The following is a 24,123-nucleotide window of genomic DNA, read 5'->3' as shown; positions in this document are numbered from 1 at the left end:
AATTCTATAATTTTAGGTATGGACTTTTTCAATGCTTTCAATAGTACCTTAAGTTGTTCTGATTTTTCTTTTTCCATATCTGAATTTAATTTATCTACCCTTAGTGCTATTCACGATTTTGCTAGTTTATCAAGCTCTGAACAAAGGCAATTAGAGAGTATGATCTCTAAATTTACTACTCTTTCTTCAAAAGACAAACTAGGTCGTACGTCGTTAATCTCTCACACTATCGAAGTGGGAAATCCCACTCCTTTCAGATTATATCAGTACCCCATACCTCAAGCCTGGCAGGCAGATTTAGAAAAGGAAGTAGATTCGATGCTTGCTTTAAATATCATAGAACCTTCAACATCGTCCTACTGTTCTCCGCTCTGGTTAACGAAGAAGAAGGATGGATCCTTCAGGATCTGCTTTGACGGTCGAAAACTAAACAGTATCACAACTAACAGGGATGCTTATCCTATCCCCAGAATAGATGTGATTTTGAGCAAACTTCAGAATGCCAAATACATCTCTTCTATTGATTTGTCTAAGGCCTTCCTACAGATCCCACTGAGTGAAGAGAGCAAGAAGTATACTGCTTTTGCTGTCAGTGGTAAAGGATTATTCCAGTTTGTCACCATGCCTTTCGGTCTTGTTTCTGCTCCTCAGACAATGTGTCGTCTGATGGATTTAGTCATTGGTCCACCGTTAGAGCCCTATGTTTTCTATTATTTAGACGATATTTTGGTTGTCACTCCTGATTTTTCCCTTCATATGGAAATTTTAGATAAGTTATTTTTACGTCTTAAGGAAGCTAATCTAACGGTCAATCTGGATAAATGTCAGTTTTGTCGCCCTAGTCTTAAGTTCTTGGGTTATGTTGTGGATAACCAGGGGCTGAGGACTGATCCTGAGAAAATAGTTGCTATCAAAAATTTTCCTATACCAAAGACCACCACCCAAGTCCGTAGGATATTGGGAATGTGTGGCTATTATCGGCGATTTGTACCGTCCTACTCTACTTTGTTGTCACCTCTTACTGATCTTTTGAAGAACAGGAAAAAGGGACAGACCATTACTTGGACTCCTGAGGCTGACGAAGCTTTTAGGCGCGTTAAAGATGCTTTAACGAGCGCTCCGGTTATGATGTCACCTAATTTTGATGAGCATTTTTATCTAATGACAGATTGCTCTAATACAGCTTCTGGAGGCGTATTATTTCAGTTGAAAGATGGCTCCGAACACCCCATAGCGTACACTAGTAAGAAGTTGAACAAGGCCCAGAAAAACTATTCAACTACGGAGAAAGAACTCTTAGCTATCATCCATGGGTTAGAAGCTTTTCGTTATTATCTGGAAGGTCGTAATTTCACTATAATTACTGATCATAGTTCCTTAGTATGGCTTCATAGTATGAAAAACCCTTCACAGAGGCTTTCTCGATGGATATGCAAACTGGCTGCCTATTCATATAAGATTGTCCATAGAAAGGCAAACGGGGTAGTGGTCGCAGATGCTCTTTCACGTGTCCATGATATTAATGTCCTAGATCTGTCCTCTTTAAGTCCTGATATGTGGTATCAGAATATGATTGATAGGGTCACTCAAGACCCACAAAAATATCCTGATTTTAAGGTAGAGAATAATATTCTGTACAAACACATCTTAAGTCCGATAGAGTCCTTATCCAATATGTCGGAGTGGAAAATAGTTGTACCTACGCCAAATAGGGAAAATATTCTGCATATGTTTCATGATGAAGTTACGGCGGGTCATTTTGGTTTTTATAAGACTTATCACCGTATTGCCGAATTATATTATTGGCCTGGTATGCGGAAGTCTATAAAAAGGTACATTTCTAAATGCATGGTTTGTGCTACTTGTAAACCAAGTAACCTACCACAGGCTGGACTTATGGGTTCCTTCAGGAACATAAATTTTCCTTGGCAGATGATCTCAATGGATCTCATTGGACCTTATCCTCGGAGTTACAAGGGTAATACCTATTGCCTGGTAGTTGTGGATTATTTCACTAAATTTCCTTTAGTTTGTCCCCTTCGCCAGGCCACAACTCCAGCAATTTTAAAATATTTGGAGGAACAAGTCTTTTTGGTGTATGGTGTTCCTCAAATTGTGTCATGTGACAACGGTCCTCAGTTTGTATCGAAGGCCTTTAAAGATCTTCTAGCTAAATATAAGGTTCAAAAGACCTTTTATAATGCTGCCTACCATCCACAAGCAAATCATACTGAGAGAGTAAATCGCAGTATTGTCACAGCTCTAAGGTCCTATACTTACCCTGATCACAGAGCTTGGGATCAATATATTCATTCCATAGCTCAAGCCATAAGGACTTCTGTCCATGAAGTTACCCAGTGCTCTCCAGCATATTTGAATTTTGGTAGGAATGTGGCTTTATCAGGTGATTATTTTGGTGTAATTTCAGACAATTCCGAAAATCTTCCTCAAATATCTGAGAAACTTCATCGCTTAGATGATCTCCAGACGTTACCTCATATTTTCGCAGACATTAGGAAGAAGTTAAAAACTTCTTACCTAAGGAACCAGCAGCACTATAATTTGAGGAAACGAGATCTGCGATTCTTTGTTGGTGATCGAGTCTTAAAGCGCAATTTTGTCAAATCCAATAAGGGTGATGCCATTTCTGCAAAGTTTTGCCAGAAATATGTCCCATGTACTGTCTCAAGGGTAATATCTCCTTTGATTTATGAATTAAAGGACAATTCGACTAATAAGCGAATTGGTCAATTTCATGTAAAGGATTTACTGCCTGACAACACCATGGACGATGTGGATTCTTCAACTTCATCGGAAGAAGATTAGCTTAACAGGGTTGTTTAAGCTAATATCTTCCTGTGTTTGCCTTTAATTAGTTTTATTATGGTATAGTATTTTAGTTTAAATTGTTAATCACCAGATAATGCCTGACCATAGCAATTTTTATCCTTCGGCATGGCTTGATGATTTCTCACGTATTAGTTATTAGGTACCGAATTCTTGTGTAATACCGCTTGTATGAGTTTATTATTATTTTTTTTGTATTATAGATTGCATTTGAGTCATTATCGACAAATATTCTCAAATACTAATCCAGCCAGTAGTATTACCAAGTTAATAACCTCCACTTGTACTCTTAGTTTTGTACTCAACCTCTCAGAATAAAAGGGCTGTTGATTATTATATATTAAGATATTTGGATGTGTGGGCTCATACAAGTATTCTTGCTTAATATAGATGGAACTATGTTACACTACCATATCTTAGATTATGTGTTATATCTTGGATATTTGATTACATACCTATTATTTTTTTCTTATTGTTTTTATATCATGTCATTGGATTTGCCATATTGGAAAGAAGTTGTGGTTGTTAATTTGTTATTGGGTTACTTTATTGATATTTGTCACAGGTACCTTAAATACTTTATATTAATTCGGATTCTTACTTCCTCCACAGGATGATTCTGGAATGAATTTGGAATTTTGATTTATAAATGAATTCTTGAGTCCTTCATATTTCTTCTTATGAACTAGTCTGTTAATGCTCAAAGTTGGTGAATACGTGGGTTCGAAGTTCAGCAACTGATCACTGCTATCCGATTTCGTAATCCATGTCTTTCTTGTCAGAGTAGGCAGATGTTTATCCATGATAATATTTCTGGTTGGGAAATGGTGTACAACACTTCCTAACCATTCTTGTGCAATTGTTCCAAATATTCCAGGCACATTTTCACACGATAATAGGGAAGTCTAGTTTGCTTATTTTATGTCTCTTAGTTCATAGTATATAGATGCTTGACTTTCCATAGACGTAGAGTCGTAATGTTAGTGATTAACCCACTGGGACAAATTATTGATTTTCTTTTTAGTAGATTCCCTCTTCTTTCCTTAGGCATTAATTGTTGCTTAGATTCAGGAATATCTCCTGGATAATCCTATGTATGTTCACATGAATATACAGTCTTATGAAAGATTGGGAGCTCGTTCCCGTCATATTTTGTATTTACCATGGAGTCATAGAACTTATAAGTTCATCCTTTATTTTTACTATTTAGTTTCGATAGGCTCATATTACCGGATGAGGGTAGATCTAGAGCTAATTTAGTTAGTTATTTAGTATTAGTGAGAATTGGTCCATAAATCTTCCTGATCGTTCTTCTTTGGATATGCTCCTATAAATCTGGTGTCCATTGCTAGTCCGATTTTGGATTAAGTGTCCGATTCTTCACTTATTTTGTTTATTTGGTTGTATAGGTTCGTATTACCGGATGTGGGTGTACGTAGACCTAATTTATTTATAGGATTTAGTATGGATGTGAATTGGTCCATAAATCTTCCTGGTCGTTCTTCATTGGATATGCTTTTGTGAATCTGTTGTCCATTGATAGTCTGACTTTGGATTGAGTGTCTGATTCCACATTTATTTTGGTTAATGTGTTTGCATTCCTTTGGTATGTTCACTATTTATATTAGTTGGTATTGGTGAAAATTATTCTATAAATATTCCTAGTTGTTCTTCTCTGGATATGCTATTACGAATCTGGTGTCCATTGCTAGTCCAATTTAGGATTGAGTGTTTGATTCTTCACTTATTATAGTTATTGATTTCATTGGTGACTTTAGTATATGTACTTGCGTTATGGTATGAATTGGCTCTCACCTTTGCCTGGTTGTTCGTCCTTGGATATACTCCTTATAAATCTGATGTCCATGGATAGTTCAACTTTGGATTTACTGCCAATTCGACACTTATTTGTCATTATAAATTATGTCTCATCTTTAGCACTTTTACTAGGACTTCGGGTCATATTTTGCAATTTCCGTTATTTGCTGCAGTGACCATCCTACTTTCCCTTGATTATTAGTGGTGATTATTTGTAATCTTGCGAATCAACGGGGAATGATACACTAAGCACTACTACTCTAGTTTAATATTTTGAAAAAAAAAAAAAAAAAAAATTTTTTTTAAATAAAATTTTTTTTCTGGTGGTTGAAAGGGAATGTGACGTTCCGCCCCTTATAGAATCGATTATTGATGGGAAGATATTATTTAACTATCCAAAATATTATTTAATTATTTTCAGAATTATTTTCTTTCAATGTTTATTCAAATAGAACTTAAACCCATCTCAGAATTTTTAAATGCTTGATGACGTCACATTTAAAACGTGGCAACATTGGTTTCCCCACTTTGACAGCCAATGCTTAGTAGAGGGGTACGAAGGATTCAGCTGTGAACGTGAGCCTTGGATTGCCATTGTTTCTCGAGTGTTCGGTCTGAATCGTAGTGTGCGGGGTCATTAGACTCAATTATTCACCTCTAATTCTCAGTTCCAAATTGATTAAATATTACAATAAAAGTATAGTGAAGTTATCCAGCAGCAGTGGATTTGAAGAATTTTAGAGCATACTATATCCAATGAGTTCTACCCCGGTAAATACACATTTTATTAAGTATTTTATTCAGCCATTTTGGAAGTCCTTGACATTTGCTAACTAAGTTTCACATAGTCTATTTTCATGGTTTTTATGTTTTATTTTCATGGATCAAACTCATCTAGAGATAATTCAATATTCGTTGTTAATTTGTGCTTCCAGTTGGAAAATAGAGCTAATTTAAACTCCATTTTTTATATTCCTTTCAAGTCTACAGAACTCCTATCTTTTGAACGATGATCAAATAAGTATCCATCGCTTAGTCTTACTATATTTCATCCTTGTATAATATATCTATATACCGGTGTATATATTATTTTTTTTTTTTTTTTTATTTAACGTCCTAATTTATTTACAATCTGTAAAACAAGTTACAATAAGTAAATGTTGTGACCACTAGTGTATGTGACTTGGAGAAAATGATTCAATAATCATTTTCTTTACAAATATTTTACATAGATATAAAATTGTTTGTCTCTGGGAATTACGGCACATATAACTAAAATCGCGATGGTAAATCACTAGGTGTATTTCGTCTAAGTCTCCGTCTGACTGGTTGGCTCATCAGGTTTCTGGCTAGTACATTTGGATGTTGTGCCAGTCTGTCTTCGTATTTCTGTGCAAAGTTGGTAATTTCTTCTTTTACTGTTGAAATTTCTAGATCGCGTCTAATAATAATATTTGCAACATACCATGGGGCATTTGTGATTATTCGAAGAACCTTCGACTGGAACCTCTCCAAGATTTCGATATTGGAGTTTGATGCAGTACCCCAAAGTTGGATCCCGTAAGTCCATATTGGCTTCAAAATTGCTTTGTAGACAAGTACTTTATTTTTCATCGAAAGTGATGATTTGTGACCAAGTATATATTATAATAAAATATTCTTTCACAGTAATTATATTTTGTATTTCAATTGGAAATTACTTGTGTTATTTGACCAAGGTCATCTGATAGCAACCTGATAAAAGGTCAAGCTGTCTAGTCATTCAAGTTTTTGGACTTAATGACCTATTTCTTCTTATTCCCATAGGAATAAAAACACCTCCTCGTATCTCTTGCTTCTTTTTTTTGACATTGGTAGATTGGTAGTAACACCACACTGTGTTTTTTTTAGCACCTACCATGAAATCTTAAAGCCACCCTACAACAACACCAAGGCCAGACCACACAGAGAGAAACAATCAATAGGCGACCAGCCTGGATTATTTCCACATTTTCTTTTTTTTGAGTACCTCCAGCTGCTTTCCAACAGTTTTGAGTACCTTCAGCTGCTTTCTACTAGTCTTCCTCTCCTGTACCTCCAGCAGGACAGCTGCTAGCGAGAGTTAGCACCCTTGGGTGCTCATTACATCAACTTCAAGATTAGGAAAGAGTGGTTTGTTTGGGAACATTTACTGTGCTCTTATTAAAGACAGACTGGTTTTGTGATATTTAGTACATTTTTTTTATAGTTCAATTGCACACACATTTTTCCTGCTTTATATTTTTTATAGGTTTTTTTTTCTTTACAACATAATATTTAATTGATAGCATTCCCCAACACTCTGCAATCTATAAAGGTATAAATTTCTGAGCTCAGATATTTTCCCTGATAATAGTAGTCGGTACTCTTATCTTGATTATTTTTAGGCTGTGTTCCACTTTTGTATAATTATTTAAACTCATTCCATTATTTTAGTATATGTTTAATTAAATTTTTAAAAATTAACTTCACATATTAGTCAAAATTGTAATTATTAACTTTATTTAACTTGAACTTATTAACTTTACTTAACTTTAACTTATTAACTTTATTTAACTTTAACTTTAATTTATTAAATTCATATGAACTTCTGGATTCTAATCCCTCAGATTAGTTTTTGGTTTCACTTGTTATTATTACTATTATAAACCACGAGTTAGGAAAAGGATCTGTGTATCCACTCGTAGGTTTATTTATTCAATAAGGCTTGTGCCTGTCCCACTCACAGTGAGGTATTTATATGTTATATATAGTATCAGGTAGTATTTAATTAAGGTGTACATATTATAAACGTACAATTATTATTTGGTGAGGGTTCTACTAACCTAGTTGTAAGTTGTACTTCCTGTATTAGAGGTACCCGTAGTCAGTTTTTCTAACCTTATAAAGAGTATTCTTAGATCATAGTTGTATGATGATTTTGTAATTGACTTTCACTAGTATCACTTTTTCCTGTCATGTTAGAGTTACACACTAGTTACTTGTCCTAACTCAGAGATTGTTAAAAAGATCTAGTAGTTACATTCAATAAATATACATTTATTGTGATTTTTTTTTTCTTATTACTCCTTTATTTTTAGTAGTATATTTTATAATTTAATAATCTTTAATAACTTTTCACATACTTGTACTACAAATTTAACATACTCTATAGCAGCGTAGAATACCTGGAAGAGCGTTAACCTAGTTATCCTTCTTCTGGCGCCCAAAAATTCATTCTATTTTCAGTATATTATTATATTTACTCTATCTATTTTCTGAACATTATCTTCATATCTTCTTTTCGAGCCATCATTGTCACTTCCTTTAATCTATTGTCTGGCCAAAAATAGCCGTGCAAATTGGCCGAATCCTTCCTTGAGTGTCAAGTGGCCCTTCTCATACATATTTAGCTAGCCATTCAAGTTATATCTATCTATTAATGATTTCTCATCTCTAGTCCTGTATCAATTCGATATTCTTTGTCTTGGCATCCTTCCATACAAATACTACTACAAAGTTGTATTTTAGTTACTCCAGCTTCTTCAACGGAGAAGCCACACATTTTTGTCCTTTGGCTACATTAAGTAGATCTTCTTCTTTTTACTACTTCTGTTGGAGTTTACCACTCCCTTTTCATTCACTCCAACAGAAAATCATCAGCTAGTTGTTACACTCTCTCTCTCTCTCTCTCTCTCTCTCTCTCTCTTTCTCTCTCTCTCTTTCTTTCTTTTTTCTTTCTTTTTATACTGTGATGAGCGCGCTAATAACCGGCAAAATAGCGCAAAAGATGGAAAACTTATTAAGTTGTGAGATAAAAAGAAATGAAACTAGTGGAGCTGAAAAATTGAGCAATATTAACCTATAATTTTACATTGTATTGATTATTTCCCACCTTTAGACGTATCGGACGAGTTTGGCAACTGCCACTGTTTTGACAGTTTTAGTTGACATACTCCTCTGCTACGTGTAAAGGTGGGAAACAATCAATATAATGTAAATTTATAAGTTAATATCGCTAAATTTCCCTGCTCCACTAGTTTCATTTCTTTTTATCTCACAACTTAATAAGTTTTTCATCTTTTGTGCTATTTTGCCGGTTATTAGCACGTTCATCACTGTATATGCAATTCACGAATCAAATTCATGTTTATTGTAGTGCAACCTCACCTGCTTTTTGAACTTGGTTAAGATGAATAATGTATTAGCCAAATAATATTTTGACTTTTACAATTAATATTTTGACATTTACCGTCATTGTTTTCTTTATCCTAAATGTGCCACAGCCTAATTGATATTGTTTTAAAAACATTTTCTTCATATTGGGGTTCAGGTACTCACTGATCATCATAAGCAACCTAAGATGTTTCAACCTTAATATATAATTATTATGAATTTGTTTGGCTAAATATGAACATACTAAACTACCTTGAATTTGTTTGCGTAGCATTTTTCTAAAAAAGTTATAGTTACGCAAAAAACAATAGTTCTTAATGTTAAAAATTATAGTTGTTAACTTTTTGAAGTCATACTTAAATCTTGTTTTGGTAGTTTGTGAAACAAAAAAATTTATTTCATAATTTAATCTAATCTAATCTACGCAATAAATACAAAAGGCTCTCTTGTTAGTGCTACGTGGTGCTACTATCGTAAATCATGGGGAATGCCAGGAAAAAAATAAGTACCTAGGGTAGATAAGATTTCATTCCTAGAAAATTTAGTTAAGTAATTTTGTTTTCAGCTTAATATAGTTCAATAAATTTTTGAAAATATTATTTGGAAGTTAAATCTGTGGCATTTTAAAATTTTAAAACCAAACAAATAGTTTATTTTATTCATATCAAAGAAATATTTGATAAAACTGAGATGTCACAAGGACTCCGCTTCAGAATAATATTTCTTACAAAACTTCTTACCTATTATCTTCTTTGTCTTTATTTGTATGAGTGTTCAGGTTCAGCTTCATTAATTTCAATTGATCCAGACTATACCTAATCAAGGGTAGTGGGTAGGAACTCCTTGGATAGTCCTATCAGGGAAACTGAATCAATCCCTGCCCCCCACAGATTCCAGGTGTTTCTTGGCCCGGGAAACTAGTACCTGCTTAGGGTCCCTTGTCCAGGGTTACGGATGAAGACCACAATGGCAGCCACGGCGGAGAGGGAAGCCTTCGGTACGGCGAGGATGGCGGAAGTGGCGACCCCGGATTTTAGGGTTAGTATAAAATCTATCACATGGAAATGGGAAGCAGCATTTTCATTACTGTGTTAAGGTGGAGAAAAAGTTTCGGAACAGTTTAATATGGACACTTTTAGGCGACAATTACTATATTAGATTGATACGGCTAAAACACTGCGATGGGAAAGGCAACGGGAAACCACCCCATTATAATCCCTAGTAAAGTTATCATGAAATCAATTAGTGAAACGAATAACATTACTGATCATGGGCTGCGGAACTCAAGATCCGGCAGGGGAAGGAATGCAAAATTAAACCACAGGGCTTCCCAGGTCGCTAGCCAGCGAAATCCCTGTGAGCAAAACATCACCAGACATAATATGAAAATGAAGAATCCGTATAAAATAGCTACATGGAATGTAACAACTTTATATGAAGCCGGTAAGCTGAGAAATCTACTCTCTGAAATGGACAGACTAAACATTACTATCATGGGGTATGTGAAACAAGATGGCCAAATACAGGGAATTTCATAGCACACGGATACGCCGTTTATTTTTCTGGAAATCAAGACCATATGCATCGAAACGGAGTAGCAATAATTATGAAACAGCATATTAGTAAATATGTGACTAACTTCATCCCAATGTCAGACAGTAATTTTAATACAGCTGAATGCTAAACCTGTAAATATAAATATCATCCAAGTCATGAGCAGAAAATGGAAGAATTCTACCATCAAATAGAAGAAGTGCTAAAAACAACAAAGAAACACGAAACAACAATAATTATGGGAGACTTTAACGCTAAAGTTGGACAAAAGATGACACAAAACATCACCGGAAAGTTCGGCTTGGGAGAGAGAAATCAAAGAGGTGAGCGTCTAATAGAATTCTGCCAAGAAAATGACTTCGTCATTACAAATACCTGGTTTCAACTTCCAGAAAGGCGTCTCTACACGTGGAAATCCCCTCAAGATGGACATCAAGGTAAAATAGTACGGAATCAAATAGACTACATCCTAATAAACCATCGATTTCGGAACAATATTAAAGATGTAAGAACTTACCCCGGCGCCGACATAAACTCAAATCATAATTTACTCTGCTCCAAAATACAAATTAAATTAAAGAAACTAACAAAGCCAACTAAGCCTAGTAAGATATATCTCGACCCCCTTAAAAACACCCAAACGCGCGAACACATAGCACAGCAGATAAATAGTAAAATGCACAGAATATCAAATATACCAAACGAAAACAGAACTATTACCGAATGTTGGTACGATATTCAAAACTCGATTTTAGAGGACGTAAGGGAATCTTTAAAAACACCTACAATGTTGACAAAAAATGAATGGATGAACCAAGAAAGTTCGACGAAAATACAAAAATAGAAATATTATCAAATACCGTGAAATTAACAAACTCATAAAAAGAAAAATTAAACAGGCCAAAGAATCCTGGCTCGAGAATTCATGTAAAGAAATAGAAGACCTCCAAAAAAAGCATGACAGTTTCAACCTCCACAAGAAACTTAAATATACCTCCGGAATTAGAAAACAGAAAAATGCTCACGTACTTAAAACCGCAGACGGAAAAATTTGTGATCACGAACAACAGTGCAAAGAATGGGAGAGACACATCAGTGACCTTTTTGACGATGCTTCTCGAGAAAATGCTGCAAATACTACCTGTTACAACCAATTAGACAGAGGTCCCAGTATACTGAAGTCAGAAGTCATAAAAGCAATACAACAAGCCAAAAACAATAAAGCACCTGGACCAGATCAAATCCCTGTTGAGCTACTTAAACTTTTGGATGAGGAAAACATTACCTACTTGACTACTTTCTTTAACAAAATTTACAACGAAGGAAAAATACCAGATGATTGGTTGGAGTCACTGTTTATAACATTACCAAAGAAAAGCAGGCCCACCAAATGCAGCGATTTTAGACTAATCTTAAGATACTTTTACGTATTATACAAAACCGAGTATTCCTTCTGTGCGAAACTAGAATGGGTAATAAGCAATTTGGATTTAGAAATGGTCTAGGAACTAGAGAAGCACTATTTTGTATGCGCGTTCTATTACAAAAAAAGTTGTGAATTCCGAAAGAACGTTTATGTTTGTTTCATCGACTTCGAGAAGGCATTCGACCGAGTCAAACATGATACACTTTTCGATTGCCTGCAGGCAGCAGGACTTGACCACTACGATATAAGACTGCTGAAATACTTATATTACAATCAAGTAGCCTCTATCCAAATTGGAGACAGTCGTACTGAAAAACTGCCGATAAAACGTGGAGTACGACAAGGTTGTGTTTTATCACCCACCCTTTTTAATCTGTACTCTGAAGAAATCTTTAGGGAGGCTTTGGATGACAGACAAGAGGGAGTAAGGCTAGGCGGAGAAGTAATCAACAATATTAGATACGCTGACGATACAGCCATTCTTGCTGAAAATTTACAAGATCTTCAGACACTATCTAGTCAGTGAAGCAAGCTATCGGAGAGGCCTTAAAATCAACATTTCAAAAACAAAGTGGATGGCAGTTGGAAAGATTAATATAGGTCAAGGTCAGCTTTCTCTTGATGGAGAGGAGTTAGAACGGGTAAATCATTTCAAGTACCTTGGCAGCTGGTTAAAGGTAAATTGTGACTCTGATGAAGAGATAATAACTAGGATCGAAATATCACGGAAGGCTTTTATGACCTGGAAACCAGTTTTATGTAATAGAAACCTGTCGATGAATATTCGAAAGAAGGTGCTGAAATGTTATGTGTGGTCTATCCTATTGTATGGTTGTGAGACATGGACGTTAAAAACCACAATGCTAAACAAAATAGAAGCATTCGAATTGTGGTGCTATCGACGAATCCTAAAGATATCGTGGGTTTCGCACACTTCCAATGAAGATGTTCTTCAAATGATGAATTCGGAACGTCTGCTCATAAGCATCATAAAGAGGAGAAAAACAGAATACTTCGGCCATATAATTAGAGGACCTAAATACCATCTGCTTCGCCTTATAACACAAGGAAAAGTGGAGGGAAAGAGATGGATTGGTCGAAAGAAACTTTCATGGCTGCGTAATATTAGACAATGGTGTGGCTGCACAGTAGAAGAATTATTTCGCGTAGCAGCCGATAGAGAGATTTCAGGAAATTGTAAACATGATGACGGCCAACGTCTGAATACAGACACGGCACCTAAAGAAGAAGAAGATACCTAATCAATTGATATCTGCTTTTATCCTCTTTTATCACTCTACTCAACAATTAAGCATGATTGTCCTTTTTCAATATGCATTTGTTGTTCTTCTTTCGCTTTCATTCCAATTTTTCTGTCACACAATATACCACTCGCTTCCTTTCATTTTATCCGCTATACTACTGCATGAACCTCCATCTATGTTCCCATTTGCCCTGTTATAACAATCCTAATAATAATAGTCTCCCGTTTTATACCGCTAACGCGGCTTTGGGATTATAGCAGGGTAGTCTGCTATATCTAGGGCATACGGTATACAAGGAAGGTAACAGGGCCAGTGCTATGCTTCAACCTCCTATTGTTACCCGTGGTTTTACCCAAGATACTCATTTTTATTCAAGCTGGGTCGACCTGTGGCCTATAGACATTTTAAAAGTGTCTAGATGTTCTCGCCGGCGCTGGGTTTCGAACCCCGACCTACCTGCGTGGAAGTCAGACATGCTACCGCCTCAGCTATCCGAGCCCAATAACAATCCTAATAAACTAAAACTATTAGTTCTCACTATTACTTTTCTGAATAACTTGAGGTTTGCAGACGACATAGTCCTTATCCAACTTCTTCACAACCTTCAGAGCTCTTGTGCAATAGTTGGCCTTAAAATTAACTTTAGTAATGTTGTTCTGAAGCCATTTTCTTGTGGCATTTTTATAATTAACTACACTGACCGGCACAAAATTCCGCCACCCAAAATGTTTGATTAAGTTTGACAATCTATAACTCTCTTATTTGTACTTCGATTTTCAAGATTCTTGCATCAGTTTGTAGGTACATGTATTGATGTCGTTTGTTATTATTTCGGTAACAAAAATTTTTTGCTTAGATGGCATTATACGGGGGTGAATGGGAGCGTTGTATTTTCTCCTAACTTTAAAAAATTCTGTGGAAAAATAGGAGGGCTGATTTTGTTTCATACTCCTTTTGTATTATCCTGGAGTTATCACTAAGGTTTTGTTTTTTGAATTATCCGAATATCTCTTTTCTTGTAAGAGATGTAAATAAAAACACTGCTTTGAAGGTTTTTTTAATTAAAAATATCAAACGCACTAAAATTAATAAAATAAAACAAAATTAACAACAAAACAAAATAATTCAATAGCGTGTATATCCACCTCTTGCAGCAACGACTGGTCGCAATATGTTTGGCATCGAATAAAGATGTGTTATCCTTGCCTGGGGAATAGCCTGATATTACCATCTACCAGGGCCATAACTGTACCAAACTTACTGGAGGCCTAGGATGACGGCGAATAGCTTTTTTTAATTAATTCCATAAATTCTCAATAGGATTGAGATCTGGGCTGCATGCGGGCCATTATAATTTTATCAATCTAACGTCTATTTTATGAGTCCACCAGTGTTTTTATTTACAAAAAATGGTACAGCTCTTACAAGAAAAGAGATATTCGGATAATTCAAAAAACAAAATTTTAGTGATGCCTTCGGGATAATATTACAGGAATATGAAACAAAATCAGCTCTTACATATTCCACAGAATTTTTTAAAATAGGAGAAAATACGACGCTTCCATTCACCCCTGTATAGTGCCATGCAAACAAAATTTTTGTGTTACCGGAATAATACCAAACGATATCAATACATGTACCTACAAACTGGTGCAAGAATCTTGAAAATCGGAGCACAGATAATAAAGTTATAAATTGTCAAACTTAACAAAAATTTTGGGTGGCGGAATTTTGTGCCGGTGAGTGTATTTTTAATGGTAATGGTATTTATTTTATTAAATTTAGTAAATTACAATACATGACCAACCTTGTACTGGCCAAAAACATTTCAACGTATGGTACGAAAATTGAACAAGTATCTGGGCCACGATATTAAACTATGAAGAGACAACCAAACAACAGAGTTAAACAGGAGAATAGGACTAACATGGGCAGCTTATGGAAAATCAAGGAAGTCTTTAGATCAGATTTTCCCATGTACAGTAGAGCGTCGATAATCCGAACTAATTGGTACAGGGGTAGTTCGGATTATCGAACATATGTTCAAAATACATACAAAGCTCATAAAAATAGTACATATGTACGTACGTTTTAGTTACAAGGAATAAAACACCTGCATAATAAACAAATATATTGTATGTATTTCTGCATAAACAAAACAAAAATCCGCGGTCATATTTTGCCCATATTGTCATATTAAATCCAAAAATTCGGTCCGCGATCATATTTTTTAATTTTATAATTTTTTTGGGTTCGGATTAGCGAACGTTCGGATTACCAGGGTTCGGATTATCGACGCTCTACTGTACTTGAAAAGAAAGGCCTTTGATCAGTGTGTGCTTCCAGTTCTAACTTATGGAGCAGAAACACTTACCCTTATCACAAAAGTAATAAATAAAGTACAAGTGACACAGAGAGCAATGGAGAGGTCAATATTGAATATACACACACCCAAACTTATATGGAATCACCATGTATTTCAAAGTAATATTTATTTCTTTTGAAAAAACTTGTTATTGTTGCGAAGATTAAAGGTTTTTATTGAAAATAAATAAATATATAAGACAATCGGATAGTACAGCCCGGTACGGTATAGACGAGGGTATAGATTATTTGCTTGAGTTGCAAGTTGAACGAAAATAAGTAAACTAACTTTTGCGTCCAAAAACGAAAATATGCCTTATGTGGGGTTATAAAACTTACAACGAGGAAAGATTATTGGTCTTGTGGAGAAAGTAATGTTCTCAGATGGACATAGCTGCAGAGCTAGGCGTAATACGTTCTGTCCAAAACATATGCTAGGTAAAAGGAACTAGGAAAGCTCAAAAATAAAGCAAGGGAAAGTCGCCAAAAGTAATAACGGCTCTCCACGATCATTTAATTGTCCAATCATCTGGAAGACACCCAACTATTTCTCACCTGCAGCTCCAAAGGCAGATTTTGGAAGCTACAGGTGTAACTGTTTCAGTTGAAACGATAAGAAGAAGAGCTCGTACCAAGAAGTATACAGCAGGAGACAGTTATGGGTTCCCGAGTTATCCAGGCAGCACAAGATTGATCGCCTAAATTGGTGTCTTCACCACCAAAACTGGAACATTGGGAATTGACAAAATGTGCTATTTTCAAAAACAGTCAGGATTTAATGTAATCAGATGGAAAATCAGATGACCCACGAAATCGTGCAGGTACTTAGAGGTCGAGGAAGACGAGCAAGAACGAAAACTGTCAGATCTGTTCACAAATATACAAGGGAAGTGTACTGGTATGGAGAGGAATTGTGATCCGTAAAAAAACTCCTTTAATTTTCATCCAATCAACTTTAACTGCTCACGGGTATGTTAATAACCTGTAGTCAGGCTCTGGAGAGGTGTAACAGGAGAAAATTTAATTTTATTGCATGATAATGGGCCTCTACATACCATTAGAGTGACTACAGACATCATTGAAGCAGAAGCTATCCCTTGTTTGGAGTGTCCTGCTTGCTCACCCGAGCTTAATCCTATAGAGTATTTGTGGGATAGGCTTAAAAGAAAAATTAGAGCTCGACGGGATAATCCACAAAACACCGCACGGCTGGTACAAGCTGCTTTTAAAGGATGAAGCAACCTACCACAACAAAATGTTGATAATTTGATTAGGAGCGTGCCCACGCAAACTGAAGCTTGCATAAGGACTAGAGGTGATAACACTGACTACCACAAAATACAGAAAAAATAAATAAAAACAAGTTAAACATTATTTGTTTTACATTGAAATTTTTTACGTTATTGACTTTAAAACAATTACTTTCAATTTGTTTGTTAAATACTTTATTGTTGTATTTAATTGTTATGTATTTGTTATTAAATTGTTTTAAAATAAATATTGTTTAACTTCATGTGTTCGTTTTTTTAAATTCGCACGGAATAGTAAGAAATATCAGATGATTCCATATAAGTTTGGGTGTGTGTATATCTCAGAGGGAGAGAGAGAGTTTCAAATAGTTTGGAGAAAAACTTGTGTTATGGGCGCAGTTAAAGGAATTACAATGCTTAAATGGAACTGGGCAGGTTTTGTAGCCAGCGTCAGAGACGAAAGATGGACCAAGAAAATTTTAGAATGAAAACCTAGACATGATGCTTATCGTAATCAAGAACGTCCTCCAACAAAACTTGGTTTTCCAATTTCCAAGTTGGTTTTTAAATACTAATTTGTAATCGTTTGTTTTAGGAATCTTTGAAGAGGTTGAAGGTCCAAACAAATTAAAAACTTGCGTTTTGGAATGCTGTATAAAAGATACCTGTAATGTAGCTTTTATGCATAATGATAAGTGTTACCATATTACTTGCAAGAATGACGAGGTTTGTTTACCAACAACCACTACAAATTTGAACAAGTCTGATCGACTTTTCTTAGTTTTGGTAAAACCTGTAGATGATCAGTCGTGGGAAGAGGTTTTACGACAACAAGGTAATTTGCAAAAATATCTTTTACTCTGGGAAAATTAGGAAAAAACAAGGAAAAGATATTTACTAGCAATTTTATTGCTGGAATCGAACCTTAAGGGCATATGCGGAAAATCTCGGCTCCGATGCTTTTCAGATACATTATTTTTTTTCGAATCCTGAGAAAACTAATAAATATTTAAAAAAAATTTAAACGCAGGATGAAAGATTAGATTATTACGGAAGGCCGAAAGTCCCTTAGAATAAACAGAAAGTTCCTTTGGAATGAAATATTTGAAATTAATAATCACACTAATTTTTTCTTTTTTATTCGGTCACCCCTGTAACTTATTAAAATAAACATTATAGAATTTTTCAGGGGCTTTTGGCCCTCGGTAATAACGCAATCTCTCATTGGGCGTTTAAATGTTTCAAGAATATTTATTAGTTTTCTCAGGATTCGAAAAAAAATGAATTCATTTGAAAATCATTGGAGCCGAGATTTTGCGCCCATGCCCTTAAGAATGCATATATTAGGAATATAGGTATGCAAAGTCCTATGTAAAGTAGAAAGTGTGCTGTTTTGTTTATAAACAAATTAGCGCCCAGAAATCTTCTTTTTTTCAATTATTGCTCTGTAACTCCCGAAGATTTTAACTCTAAACCAAAAACACCAAAATAAAAATTCAGCGTAATTTAATTCTGCACAGAGATATTTTTTCTCCAATTTCCTTCGACGAAAATTTTCCACGAAAAATCCGGGTTTTCTCAACAAAATCTTTAACTTTCAGCTAAACTTTTATGGAAGTAATTATTTATCAATAATTAAATAGCTTGGTGACATAAAAGCTTTTTTGTAGTAGATTATATTTCCGGAAGCCGGTGACAATCTAACAAATAGTTTAGCAACAATTAAATTGTTAATTAAAAATTTACGGTTGCAATAATAACCAGAATAATTATGATACACCACAATAACTATGATTTTCGTATAAAAAGACACTATACCTATCTAACATACTTTAGAGAATTGAAATTGGATTATTTGAGCGACCTTGAGCGTATAATTATTTAAACAATCTTTGTTTAAACAAATTAAAAATGTTTTTATAATAGATAAATAAATTTATTATAACAAAACTATAGCATAAGTATATAAAATATTAATAAACTTGCTCTATGGGAAGCCGAAAAAATACTTTTTTTTTAAAGTATACCGATTTTGAGCTTTGAAATTATATTTTCTTCAACCTAGTTTTTGATTGGGATTTTTGTATTTTTGACGCGTAATACTGATCGTTTTTATTATTATAATATGTTATTGAGTCTCTTGAAGATGTGAAAATTTTTATGTAGAAAGAGGACCAATATAAAAAGATAACGGTTCGAAAATTACTATCATATTATTTATAACTTCGTCGTAAATGCAGGTCAACTTTGAGCGGTTGTATCTCAGGAGCCACTACTAGCAATTCAACTTTTTTTCTTTTAAAAAAAGCGTCCTGCCGCGTCCTTTCCCATACTGTTTTCTTAATTTAATCTAATAGTTGCCGAGATATTTTGTTTGTTTATAAGCTAAAAAATTGTTTATAACTTTAAAACATTCCTGAAGCCGCTCAAATAGTCCAATTTCAATTCTCTAAAGTATGTTAGATAGGCATAGTGCCTTTTTATACGAAAATCATAGTTATTCTGGTGTATCATAATAAACCTGGTTATTATTGCGACCGTAACTCTACCTCTACCAGGTTCATCTCTGTTTACTTCGCAGTGTATGAAGCTTTTATGTCACCAAGCTATTTAATTATTAATAAATAATTACTTCCATAAAATTTTCGTTGAAAATTACAGATTTTGCTGGGAAAATCCGGATTTTCCGAGAAAAATTTTCGTCGAAGGAAATCTGTGCAGAATTAAATTACGGTAAATTTTTATTTGAGTGTTTTTGGTTTAAAGTTAAAAACTTCGGAGTTACAGAGTAATAATTGAAAAATAAAAGAATATTTCGTAGCGCTAATTTGTTTATAAACAAAATAGCACACTTTCTGCGGACTTTGCAGACCTATATTATTAATATATACAATCCTAAGATTCGATTCCAGCAATAAAATAGCTGGTAAATAACCTTTCCCAAAACTGGCCTTTTTTCTATAATCTGCCCCGACTATTTGTAATTCATCCAATTTTAGATTTCTCGAGGAATCAAGAAGACAAGGAAATCTTTAATATTTTAAATGACAGAAAAAGATTCGAGGACGTTTTCAGAGATCTGCTGAAAGAAGAATCTTACGAACGAGGAATGTATTGTGAAATGGGCGAAAATATGTGCATGGTCAATGAAGAATGTGTACCAGCTCATGCCAAAACTAACTCAGGTAATATTTAAAAAATGTGTTTGGTACCAAAATATTTGAATGACTCAAAACCATTAATTGTATGTAACCATTGTACCGATCTTATCTTGCTTGTTTTTATTGTTTGATTAGAATCGGTTTAAACAGTTTGCACAAAAATTATATTATTTCTGTGGCTTGGTTCTAAAAGGGCCAATGTTAAAATCTTTACATTTGAGAAAACTGCAGTTGAAGTTTTTGTCAAAAATACTTTTATTTATAGTTTTATTGTAATGCGTACTCACCAAATTTTGCCCAGATGATAATATATTTGAATAGAATAAGACTGTGTTTTTATTTTTTTTCTGTGGTTTAAAAATTTCAAAAAAAAAAGACGACATTAGCCCTTATTGCCTAATTTTTTTATTTGTATTTATTTTCTTTTGAAACATTGGCCATTATAACTAGAACACTAATAAACATAGTGACTTTATACTAATGGTGTATTATGTAGCAACATATGTAGTTAATTGTAGACAAAAATGACAGAAATAAAAATTAATAATAGGAAGATACAGATGGTAGTAAAATATACATAAAAATAAAATTATTATTATTAAATTAATGGGGGAAACTGTTTCAAGAAACTTTCCTTATCCTGAAAAATCACTTTCTTCCTCCGGAGCTTCATCTGGAAAATATTCCAGTATATTATTATTTGCAATTATTTGTTAGTCTGCATTAGTTTCCTTCATTATGTCTCAACCGTTGCACAGTGGTGAATTTTACCGAAAACCTGGCCAAAATGCAAAAATTTAAGTTTATATATTACGAGAAATTTTATATGAATCTTGCTCTGTAGGTTTCTGAGGATCATAAACGGCCGTTGAGAGTAGAACTAGACAATCATATCACATACATATTTATATTAGTGTAAAGTTGGGATTGAACGAAAGCGGACCGAATAAAATTAAAGTGTTAGGTTTTCGTTTAAAACTGTAGACGTGTATTATTTTGTTATTTTATAGTGGATGCTATTTCTGGAGGTAAGTGGAGTATTTTAATATACTTTTTAGATTATTTTTTCTAACATAAACGTTATTTACAACATATTTACAAAATGATGGCAAGAATGTTCAATCGTTTTCTGTTTACCAAGATTTAAAATGGGAAAAGTAAAAAAGTCAGCTTTGGTCAGCAAAGATTTTTTGCTTAATAAATAATTTAATATGTATATAAATATTCCTCAAGAAGCCTTCTGCAACAAGTTGCAAACTTAGCGGAATTCTTCATTTTAAAAAACTGTAACATGCTGGAGAATTTCTACATTAAGAGACTTTAACTTGTGAGACTTTGACTTTTTTAAAAATAAAATGATTAAACGATACTTTATATTAAGAAACCAAAAATAGGTAGGTCAACTTTTAATACATCTTAAATGTTTTGTAAAAGGATCCGATTAATTATAATTATTACCTATCAATGTGTGGCTTCTTAACACAAAGTTTCGTTTATGCATTTCATTTTTAAAAAATTAAAATTTTTGGCTCACACGATCAAAATTATTAAAAAAAAAATAAAAATAAGGAAGCAAAAACATAGGATTATACATAAGAGTAAAAGGAGTTAAGATTAAGAAAAAGAAGAAGAAAGCAAAAAAAGTAACAAAAAACGGCAGCTCTTGTGTAAAAAACTGTAAATTTACTGGATCAGATGCTTCATATTTTGTTCTTACTTTCTTAACTGACCATATAACATTAAACTCTCTTAATGTAGAAATTCTCCAGCATGTTATATTTTTTTAAAATAAAAATTCCGGTAAGGATGCACCTGGCTGCAGATGATTTTTTGAGGATTATTTATATACATTTTGAACTATTTATTAAGCAAAATATCTTTGCTGAGCAAAGAATACTTTTTACTTTTCCCTTTTAAAAACTTGGAAAACTTAAAACGATTGAAAATTCTTGCGCCAATATTTTGCAAATTTGTTGTAAATAAAGTATATTTTACGAAAAAAAAGTCTAAAAAGTATATTAAAATACTCTACTTACCTCCAGACATAGCATCCATTATAAACTAACAAAATAATACATGTCTATAGTTCTAAACGAAAACCAAAGAATACTCCAATATTACTGTATAACACACTTAATTTTTATTCGGTCCGCTGTCGTTAAATCGAAACTTTACAACGAAGAAGAATATAACCGAAGAAATTAAGATTCGTCGAGGTGTGCGTCAGGGTTTTGTGCTTTCTCCACTACTATTCAATATATATAGAGAAACAATATATCAGGAAGCACTCCTAGAGCAAAATATCGGTATGAACATTAACGGAGAGTTAATTAACAATATACGATACGCTGATGACACGCTAATAAATAGTAATAGATAACCTAGCAAGTTTACAGTATTTGATGGAAAACATAAACACTCGTACCAATAAATATGGTCTAAAACTGAACATCAAGAAGACAAAATTCATGATTGTAACGAAGAAACTATACACCAATGTAAATTTAACTATAAATAATCAGCCAATTGAAAGAGTTACGTCCTACAAATATTTAGGGGTTTGCTTTACTGATACTAATGACCAGACAAGAGAAATCAAGAGGCGAATAGAGATAGCGAGACAATCGTTTGTCAAAATGGAAAAGTTCCTATTCAGCCGGGACATAAATATAAACTTAAGAACAAGAATGTTAAGGTGCTATGTTTTCTCCGTTCTGATGTACGGCATGGAAGCTTGGACGCTGAAAAAGATAAACATCAAAAACATTGAGGCATTCGAGATGTGGTGTTACAAGAGAATGTGACAAATACCATGGACAGAAAGAGTAACAAATCAAGATGTTCTGCTGAAGATGGGGAAGGAGTGCGAAGTCATAAAAACCATACAAACGAAAAAACTAAAATATCTAGGCCACATAATGAGAGGAGAAAAGTACTCTCTGCTAAGACTCATAATATAAGGAAAAATCTCGGGAAAGAGAAAAGTTGGACGTAGGAGGATTTCCTGGTTGCGAAATTTAAGAGAGTGGTATGGGTGCAGTTCAATACAGTTGTTCAGAGCTGCAGCCAACAAAGTTAAGATTGCTGTGATGGCAGCCAACCTCCGATAGGAAACGGTACTGCAAGAAGAAGACACTAATATAAATATGTGATCTCATAGGCGCCCATACCCATGAGCACGGCCACAGCCCCCCTAGCTTTTCTGTTGCTTTAAACTATTGTCATTCAAACTATACAACATGTAATATGCAACATCTTCACGTCTGGCCCCTCCCCTAAAAATTTTTTATATAGGCGCCCATGCATGATCTGCTTGTATTGTTCTACCCTTAACAGCCGTTTATGATTCTCAAAAACCTACAGATAGTCCGTTCTTTAACGGTAAAATATTGCAAAACCTCTAAATTTTAAAGAACCGCTTGGATTGACATGAAATTTGGCATACACATAGCTAACAAGTCAAAGAAAAAAAGTGATATTGTGCCGATATGTGCTTTTGCCCTGGGGGTGGTTTTCGTCCAAAGAAAGTCAGGAAATGGATAAACTGGCTAATTTTAAATAACTTTTCTTCTGTAGAGTTTTTTCACTAAGTCAATACTTTTCGAGTTATTTGACAGTGAATATGTTCATTTTTTCAACAAAATAACCACGCTTTTAGACGATTTTTCGTAAATAACTCAAATAGTAAGTATTTTGTCGAAAAAACATTTTTAGCAAAAATATAGCCTGTAAAAAATTTAAAAAAAAATGGTGATATATCACGTCTCTACACCTAGTAGAAGCAGAGTTATAGCTAATGAAAAATAGGTTCATATTCGTCAAATTCCAAATAGAATCCTTTAACGTGAAATAACCAAAAATTAAGCACATTTCGGGGAAAATTCATTAAAACTTATTTGTGTTTAAAAAAGCTTAAGTTTTGTTTTATAAAAAAAATTTCTAACATCAAAATTAAACAAGTTACGCTCAAAATAAAGTTAGTCCCTTTTAGTTTTGGTAAAAATATCGAGAAAATCACCCCCTAATTAGTATCTTAAATGAACTTAATCGTTACGACTTCACAAGTTTCTTGACTCGTGTATATATTGTTTATATGATCTGTAATTTTCATCGGTTCAAAGTCCTTATTATTGAAAGAGCTGTAGTTAAAAGGGGTTGAACGAGTCACTGATCACGAATGTAGGCAAATTTAGAAACACCAAATCTTAATCAATTTTTGTCTAACAGAAAAACAAAAATATACATGATATTCAGAAAAGCAAATC

At 34.0% G+C, this 24,123-nt stretch overlaps 1 protein-coding gene across 2 annotated transcripts in view; it reads left to right on the top strand.

Annotated features, from left to right (window-relative positions):
• LOC114334453 (dyslexia-associated protein KIAA0319-like protein) overlaps positions 1 to 24,123 on the top strand; it is a 224,300-nt gene that overhangs the window by 143,653 nt on the left and 56,524 nt on the right. For both annotated transcript variants that reach the window (XM_050645139.1, XM_050645138.1), the window contains exons 2-3: positions 17,293 to 17,532; positions 19,697 to 19,882. In XM_050645139.1, the coding sequence (XP_050501096.1) occupies positions 17,293 to 17,532; positions 19,697 to 19,882 (426 nt within the window). The remainder of the gene's footprint in view (positions 1 to 17,292; positions 17,533 to 19,696; positions 19,883 to 24,123) is intronic.

The sequence above is a fragment of the Diabrotica virgifera genome, chromosome 3 (genome assembly GCF_917563875.1).
Source record: "Diabrotica virgifera virgifera chromosome 3, PGI_DIABVI_V3a".
NCBI lineage: Eukaryota > Metazoa > Arthropoda > Insecta > Coleoptera > Chrysomelidae > Diabrotica > Diabrotica virgifera.
The sequence above is the reverse complement of the archived record's forward strand: the minus strand, read 5'-3'. Positions and strand labels throughout refer to the sequence as shown.